An 8,868-nucleotide genomic window follows, 5' to 3' on the forward strand; every position below is an offset into this window, starting at 1 on the left:
GAGACGGAGTTTCGCTCTTGTTACCCAGGCTGGAGTGCAATGGCGCGATCTCGGCTCACCGCAACCTCCGCCTCCTGGGTTCAGGCAATTCTCCTGCCTCAGCCTCCCGAGTAGCCGGGACTACAGGCATGCGCCACCATGCCCAGCTAATATTTTGTATTTTTAGTAGAGACGGGGTTTCACCGTGTTGACCAGGATGGTCTCGATCTCTTGACCTCGTGATCCACCCGCCTCGGCCTCCCAAAGTGCTGGGATTACAGGCGTGAGCCACCGCGCCCGGCCTAAGTCTTCTTTTTTAAATTTTGTTTAATACTTTTGCTAATGTGGTGTGTTTTGTTTTGTTTTGTTTTGTTTTGTTTTGTTTTGTTTTGTTTTGTTTTTGAGACAGGGTCTCACTGTGTCACCCAGGCTGGAGTGCAGTGGCACCGTCAGGCTCACTGCAGCCTTGACCTCCTAGGCTCAGGTGGTCCTTCCACCTCAGCTTCCCAAGTAGCTGGGACCACAGGCACCCATCACCACAAAGGCTAATTGTTTATTTTTTGTCGAGGCTGTTTTGCCATATTGCCCAGGCTGGTCTCCAATTCCTGGGCTCAAGTGATCTGCTAGACTGCCTTGGCCTCCCAAAGGGCTTGGGTTACTGGTATGAGCCACTGTGTCCAGGTGCTAATGTAATATTTTTAAATTAAAACGCTTTTGCTAGGCAAAGTAGTGTGGCCTATAAGCCCAATTACTTGGGAAGCTGAGGTGAGAGGACTGTCTGTGTTCAAGGCCAGGCTGGGCAACAGAGCTAGACTTTGTCTCTAACTGGAAAAGAAATAGGCCGGGTGTGGTGTGGCTCAGTAGACCTGGCTGGTTGCCAGACGCAAGGCAGTGAGCATCTACCTGTTTTTGCTTTTGAAGGTTGATGGGAGTCCTGCCGGTGGTGGTCAAGCTGTACTCTATGCATCTCCTTTTGGTATCCTTCTCCCAGGAGCTGTGGGCTCTGGAGGTCGGGCCAGGGGCCTGGCATCTAAGAGTGGTTTGGTCCATGTTAGTCTGAGAGGAATGATGAGCAGGTGGCTGCTGCAAAGCCCCGAGGCAGACATACAGCACGACCCGAGCCCGAGGCAGGGCGATGAATGCCTCCAGAGAGGGTCTGGGCCTGGGTGTCGGGGGCCGGGTGAGCACCATGGGACCGTCACTGTGTTTCAGGCATGAGGAGCTCGACCGTCTAGCCAGGGAGAAGGATGCGGTGCTGGCAGCGGTGAAGGGAGCCCACGTGGAGCAGCTGCGGGAGCTGCAGGCCAGGGTTCTGGAGCTGCAGGCCCACTGCGAGACCCTGGAGGCGCAGCTCCGCAGGGCAGAGTGGAGGCAGGCAGACGCTGCCAGGGAGAAGGACACTGCCATTGACCAGTGAGTGTGTGCTCAGCCCAACACAGAGGGTTAGGCGGGGCGGCTGTGGCTGTGCTGACCAGGGCAGGCCCACTAGGTGCCAGACCACAGGAAGTGAGCCAGGCAGCAGACAGGGAGAAGTTCTGTAGCTCTCTGGTCACTTTTCTTAACCACTCTCTCTCTTTTTTTTTTTTTTTTTTTAAATTGTGTAGTTTCTATGTATGTATGCATTCATCTGTTTATAGTAAGAGATGCATAAGATAAAATTTGCCATCTTAACCATTTACTGGTGTACGGGTCAGTGGCAGTGCCATTGAGCACATTTACATTGTTGTGCAGCCATCACCACTGTCATCTGCAGAACTTTCCATCTTCCCAAACTGAAGCTCTGACCCATTACACACTAGCTTCCCACCCCGCCAGCTCCCCCACACCCCTGCCAGCTCTCTCCTGCCCCACCAGCTCCCCCCACACCCCCACCAGAACCCCCCCGACCAGCCCCTGGCCACCTCCGTTCTACTTGCTGCCTCTATGGATTCAGCCAGGCTGGGGATCCCCTGTGAGTTAGAATCATGCAGTATTTGTCCTTTTAGGACTTGCTTATTTCACTTGGTTTAATGTCCTCAAAGATCGTCAACACTTTAATGTATGTCAGAATTTCATTCCTTTTCTTTGAATTTTTAAATTGTGGTAAAGTACACACAACATAAAATTTAGTATCTTAACCATTTCTTCTTTTCTTTATTTTTTGTCTTGACCATTTTCAAATATACAGTTCAGTGGCATTAAGTCTGAATTTTTTTCCTTTTTAAGGCTGAGTCACCTTCCCTTGTCTGGATGGACCACATTTTGTTTATCCATCCGTCTGTTGATAGATGTGTGGGTTGTTTCCATCTTTCGTTCCACTGCCAACAGAGAATTCTCTGCCAAATTGTATTTTGGTTTAAGGGGGAAATGGCTCTTAGAAGTACACCAGGAAGTCAAAGGCTTATTCAGGGTCATTTCCTAGACTCAGCATGCTGTTTTGTTGTTTCATCAGTCAGATTCAAGCAGAGTGGTTAAAGCCGCCACACATGGGAGGCCCCTGCAGCCTCTGTGGTCGGTATGTGAGGTGAGAGGAGCTGCAGGTGCTTCCATGTCCTGGGTAGTGTGGCTGTGGGGACTGGACCTCACCGCTCCTGTGCGCCTGGCCTTGGCCTCCCCTCGCAGTCTTAAGCTAAATGTTGTTCTTGAATGTCTTTTCGTTTCTGTCCATAAATACTCTTTGGTCGTTAAGAATTATTACTACGCATACACAATATTATTTTGGCAGTGAGAAACAGACTTCTACATTCTAAAGCTTATGTCTTTTCCCTTTTACTTCTGTGGAATTCAGTTATCATTCTGATCCCATGATCCTAAGTATGAGTTAGCATTAAATGATGACCTCGGCTGGGCACAGTGGCTCACACCTATAATCCCAGCACTTGGGGAGGCCAAGGCAAGAGGATAACTTGAGACTGGGCAACAAATGTCCACCCCCCAAAAAATTAGACAGTTACAGTGGCACTTACCCTTACTCCTAGCTACTCAGGAGGCAGAGCAAGACCCTGTCTCTAAAAAATTAGTATTTTTTAAATTAAAAAATTAGAAATAAATAAATGAAAGCCTTATTTATTTCACTTCCTTTTTTTTCTTTTTAAAAAAATCTTATTTATTTATTTTATTTTATTTTTTGAGATGGAGTTTCCCTCTTGTTGCCCAGGCTGGAGTGCAAGGGCACGATCTCAGCTCACGCAACCTCCACCTCCCAGAGTCAAGTAATTCTCCTGCCTCAGCCTCCTGAGTAGCTACTGGGATTATAGGCATGTGCCATAACGCCTGCCTAATTTTGTATTTTTTTAAAGGGGTCATGCTTCCTGCCCACACCCCTCCTGGAGCCCCAGCAGGGACGTGCAGGATCGTGCCCCAATCTGTATTTTTTAAAATTTTACCAGAGATGGGGTTTCTCCATGTTGGTCAGACTGGCCTCCAACTCCCAACCTCAGGTAATCCGCCCACCTTGGCCTCCCAAAGTGCTGGGATTACAAGCATGAGCCACCACTCCTGGCCTTTATTATTATTATTATTATTATTTTAAATAAAGTAGAGATGGAGTCTCCCCATGTTGCCCAGGACGGTCTCAAACTCCTGGACGTAAGTGATCCTCTCATCTCAGCCTCCTAAAGTGCTGGGATTATAGGCATGAGCCACCACTCCAGGCCAGCTTTGTAGTTCTTCATAGTTTTTTCAGCAGCTTTATGCTGGTTTGGAACTACAGCGAAAACCTGTAGGATTAACGTGAAAGCATTTTTTTCTTTCTGTTTTTTTTTTTTTGAGACAGGATCTCACTCTCATCCAGGCTAGAGTGCAGTGGCATGATCTCGGTTCACTGCAGCTCATACTTCATGGGGTCAGGTGATCCTCCCACGTCAGCCTCCCCGGTGGCTGGGACTGCAAGTGTGCGCCACAACACCTGGCAAATTTTTTTTTTTTTTTTTTTTTTTTTTTTTTTTTCCTGAGAAAGAGCCTCGCACTGTCGCCCAGGCTGTAGTGCAGTGGCACGATCTTGGCCCACTGCAATCTCTGCCTCCTGGGTTGAAGCAATTCTCTCCTGTCTCAGGCTCCTAAGTAGCTGGGACTACAGGTGTGCACCGCCACACCCAGCTAATTTTTTTGTATTTTTAGTAGAGACAGGGTTTCACCGTGTTGGCCAGAATGATCTTGATCTCCTGACCTCGTGATCCACCTTCCTTGGCCTCCCAAAGTGCTGGGATTACAGGCATGAGCCACCGCGCCTGGCCAGTTTTTGTATTTTTAATAGAGACAGGGTTTTGCCATGTTTCTCAGGCTGGTCTCGAACTCCTGGACCTCAAGCAGTCTGCCTGCCTCAGCCTCCCAAAGTGCTGGGATTACAGGCATGAGCCACCATGCCTGGCCTTCTTTTTTATTTTAAGCATCCCATTACACAGAAGAAAGAGAAGGCATTGTGTTCTGTTGCCTGGGCTGGAGGGCAGCAGTGAGACCATGGCTCACTGCAGCCTCGACCTCCTGGGCTCAAGTGATTCTCCCACCTTGGCCCCTCACAAAAAGCATTTATGCTCTTGTGATGAGCAGTACACTCCTGCTCGTGGTTGTGGTGTCCTCTCTCCCTGCAGTGAGGGCTCAGTGGCCGTGCCCACTGATGTACACCTGAGACTGTGTGTCAGAGTAGACCGGTCAGGAGGCCCCAGGCAGAGTCACATCACTGTCCTGATGTTGGGAGTAGGGCCGTCCCTCATAATTGGGTGGCTCATAGTCCAGAGATAACCTGCTTCCCAGAGCACCAGAGGCCATTGATGAGTCTGTTTCTTCAGCACCCATCCACAGCGTGGAAGGAGTCCATGTCAGCCCAAATTGCCGGAGAGGGCTGGAAAGGTTAATGCCTTTGATGGTGTCTCCTTTCAGCCATTTAAAATATTTGTCCAAAACTGTTGGAAGAGTGGCTTTTTTTTTCATCCTATATAATACCAGACTTGAGATGCACCACTCATGCTGGGTTTAACTGACCCCTCATGACAAGGGGTGGCCTCTGTGGGCACAGCCAGCTCACTCTGTGCTTCTCACTGTCCGTCATTTGGAAGTTCATCAGCTCAGGAGCATCTGAAGGAGTGTTGTGTGTGATGTTACAGTTGCTCTTGCGAGCCACCTACCCCGTCTCTTAGGGAAAGAGGGCCACAGCCATGCAAGTGGGCAGGTGTCGTCTTGCTGAGGTTAGCACTGTGGCTACCTGAGTTAACAGCTCTAAAAATTGTCCTGAACGTTTTCCTGGGAAATTTATTCAATTTGGGGTAATTCTCCCAGAGGCATCCTGCTGTTAAGGTAATTTAATGGGTTCTATAGAACCTTATTTTACTATGCAATTTGAAAGTGTATTGAATGTCTCCACATGTGGCGGGGATATGAGGGTGAGTTGGTCAGAGATGGCACTACCTCAAGACTGGGGTTCTCTGGGTCTGGGAGGCATGTCATGCCTCACCTTCCCCCCTAGGAACCTGGCATATGGCCTGGTGTGCTACAGGAGCTTAGTCGGAATCTGGGTTGGTAGGATGCATGCATGGAGGTAGTTGGGTGGATGGATGCTTGCTTCTTCCTGGGTGGAACCATCTCCTTCATCTAGGTCAGGAAGTTTCAGCTCCAATGTGGATTTCCTTTGAGAGCTCCGTGTGTGTGTGTGTATGTGTGTGTGTGTGTGTGTGTGTGTGTGTGAATGTGTATTTGCTGGGGAGTGCCGTGTAAGAGACAACCAGAGTGAGTGAGTGAGAACCACATCCACATAGCTTCCCGTCTGTGTTTAGACTTCGTGAAGATGCATCAGCTGTAAAATCTGCCTGGGATGCTCAGATTGCTCAACTGTCTAAGGAGATGGTCTCCAAAGACCTTCAGATTCAGATGCTGCAAGAAGAAGAGATGAAGCTCAAGGCACAGGTGGCCCGATTCCAGCAGGACGTTGAAAGGTAACTGTCCCCAGGCAGATATTTTTATTGAGTGTCTCCTATGGGCAGGTGCTATTGTAGGTACTAAGGATTCAGAACTGAACAGATCCAATCCCTGGCCTCACATTTTCCTGGGGGAGAAAGACAGTGAACAAGACAGTTAGAATTCCTGCTTACACGAAGGGTGGTGTGAGAAAGCGTGCAGAAGGGGCTGCCTGCTGGAGGGAGCACGGCCAGAGGCCTCAGAAGGACGGTGCTTCTCAGTCTGTAATAAGAGCCATAGAAGAGCTCCTGCTATTTTATCCCACACTGGGAATCTCCTCTTGCCAGTTGTGGTGGCTTATTCTTGTAATCCCAGAACTTAGGGAGGCAGAAGCAGGAGGATCGCTTGAACCCAGGCATTGGAGACCAGCCTGGTCAACACTGCGAGACCCCGTCTCTGCAAAAAGGGAAACAAAAACAAAGAGCCTTCTTGTTCTGTCTTGTCTGATTGTTAATGTCTTAAGGTTATTTCTTATCCGTTGGGATGAACACTTACTTGCACAAAGATAGCATTCTATTTCCCATATATATTAAAGTCAACTTTATTGAAGAATGCATATAATAAAACTCATCCATTTTAACTATCCACTTGATTTTAGTGAATGCTGTATGTGAATTTCGATGAATGTGTATGATGTATGATATGGTTTGGCTCTCTGTCCCCACCCAAATCTAATCTTAAATTGTAATCCCCATGTGTCAACGGAGGGCCCTGGTGGGAGGTGATTGGATCATGGGGGCGGTTTCCCTGTGCTGTTCTTATGATAGTCTGTGAGTTCTGATGGTTTCAAAGTGTTTTGTGGGCCAGGTGCAATGGCTCACACTTATAGTCCCAGCTACTCCAGAGGCTGAGGTGGGAGAATCGCTTGAACTCAGGAGGTGGAGGTTGCAGTGAGCCAAGATCACGCCACTGCACTCCAGCCTAGGCAACAGAGCAAGACTCCATCTCAAAAAAAAAAATGAATAAACAAATAAAAAATAAAATATAAATAAATACATGAAATATTTGGTGTGGTGGGTGCAGTGGCTCATGCCTGTAATAATCCCAGAACTTTGGGAGGCCAAGGCAGGCAGATGACCTGAGGTCAGGAATTAGAGATCAGCCTGGCCAACATGGTGAAACCCCATCTCTACTAAAAATACAAAAATTATCTGGGTGTGGTGTCACATGCCTGTAATCCCAGCTATTCGTGAGGCTGAGGCAGGAAAATCGCTTCAACCTGGGAAGTGGTGATTGCAATGAGCCAAGCTCATGCCACTGCATTGTAGCCTAGGCAACAGAATGAGATTCTGTCTCAAAAATAAACAAATATAGAGTGGAGCAGCTGCTGGAGATGCCTGCCGCATTGGTCTGAGAAGCAGTCAGTGACGTGATGGAGCAAGCAGGGATCACTTAGACCTGAGACAGACTACAGACCAGCACGTACCAGAGGGGGAAGTCCAAGTCAGGTGCAGGACTGCCTCACTGAGCAACCCAGAGTGTCGGTGGTACCCGAGGCATTCTCAGCAGCAGCAGGTACCTGTGGTGGATTTCCAGGCTGAACCGAGGCAGGCATTCTTAGCTGAGACACCAAGAGGTGATCAAAGCCATATTGGAATCGAGAGGAATCTGATTCCCAGCAAAAACCAGCCTTCCCTAGGTCTTCAGAGGTGTCAGATTTGGTGGAACAGCAGTAGTGACTGGGGAAGCGTAGTAGCCAGATGCTGCAGCACGTGAACTGTAGATTGAGATGGCCTGATCTTCACTGACACCTTGAAGGCTTTTGACAGGCATGTGAGTTTGATCCTCTGTGATTGTGATGAGTTCAGAAAGATGAAGCCAAAGAATGCAAAGCAACCAGAGCGTGAAGAAAAGCGGGTTTTGGGTCTGGTGTTGCAGCGTGGGGAGAAGTTGGTATCCATGACTGTGGTGGGGGTGGCCATTAGATACTGGCATTGCTCGGGTACCACCTGCTGGAGCGTCAGGAGGCCCTGGGGTTGGTAGGGCAGCTGGTAGAGGAGTACCAACTAGATTAGCAGGCCCTGTCTGAGAAGTTGGTGGACCATCCCAGCAGGTAAAGGCTACACAGGGAAGAGGCACTGTAGCAACTGCTGCTGTTCTGTGACTGCCAGCATTGCTGGAGCCCCAGCACAGTACCCACGAGGACGGGGGACTCGGCCCCCCACCTGTCGGCAGAGCAACCCCACCTCCAGGCATTGTGGCCCCTCTACCTGGTATGAGACCACGCATGGGCCCACCAACTGGGCTTCCCCTTGCTGGAGGGATGCCAGTAGACACGCGTCATGTTAGGCTGGTCATCAACTCTTGACCTCAGGTGATCCACCTGCCTTGACCTCCCAAAATGCTGGGATCGTGTATGTAGAAAACCCTTGTAACACAAACTAATGCAGAAGAAAAAAAACATGTTGTGGTAACATTCTGAAGTTTTTTGGTTTTGTTTTGAGGTGGAGTCTTGCTCTGTTGCCCAGGCTGAAGTGCAGTGGCGCGATCTCAGCTCACTCCAACCTCTACCTCCTGGGTTCAAGCAATTCTCCTGTGTCGGCCTCTAGAGTAGCTGGGATTATAGGCGCCTGCCACCATGCCCGGCTAATTTTTAATAGAGATGGGGTTTCACCATGTTGGTGAGGCTGGTCTTGAACTCCTGACTTCAGGTGATCCGTCCGCCTCGGCCTCCCAAAATGCTAGGGATTACAGGCGTGAGCTGCTACGTCTAGCTTCCGTTCTCACCTCTTGATTCCAATGTTCCTTCTTTGTTAAACTCTTCCATTCATTGTAAGAAAACACGTATTGCAATATTTAGACTTTTTCATATATTTAATTTCTCTCCTCATTATGTGCACGGTTACCTTTAAATCTCTGAACTTATAATAATAACTGCTTAAGTGTATTTTTGTGCTAATTCCATCATATCTATTTCTGAGACTGTTTCCATTGGCTGATTTTTCTACTGGAGAAAGCTAC

The 8,868-nt window shown here is 48.7% G+C and overlaps 1 protein-coding gene and 1 pseudogene across 2 annotated transcripts in view; both read left to right on the plus strand.

Annotated features, from left to right (window-relative positions):
• The window catches only part of LOC116525468 (coiled-coil domain-containing protein 57), a 45,838-nt gene that overhangs the window by 25,672 nt on the left and 11,298 nt on the right, over nt 1-8,868 (plus strand). The window contains exons 7-9 of one of the 2 annotated variants that reach the window (XM_032241226.1): nt 1,192-1,392; nt 5,727-5,885; nt 6,195-6,233. In XM_032241226.1, the coding sequence (XP_032097117.1) occupies nt 1,192-1,392; nt 5,727-5,885; nt 6,195-6,216 (382 nt within the window). In that variant the 3' untranslated portion in view covers nt 6,217-6,233. Of the gene's footprint in view, nt 1-1,191; nt 1,393-5,726; nt 5,886-6,194; nt 6,234-8,868 lie in introns of those variants that run through there. The other variant, XM_032241227.1, reaches the window with a different exon arrangement.
• LOC116525818 lies at nt 6,528-8,351 on the plus strand (annotated as a pseudogene).

Source organism: Sapajus apella, unplaced genomic scaffold, assembly GCF_009761245.1.
Source record: "Sapajus apella isolate SASKATOON/1434 unplaced genomic scaffold, GSC_monkey_1.0 scaffold48, whole genome shotgun sequence".
Classification (NCBI taxonomy): Eukaryota; Metazoa; Chordata; class Mammalia; order Primates; family Cebidae; genus Sapajus; species Sapajus apella.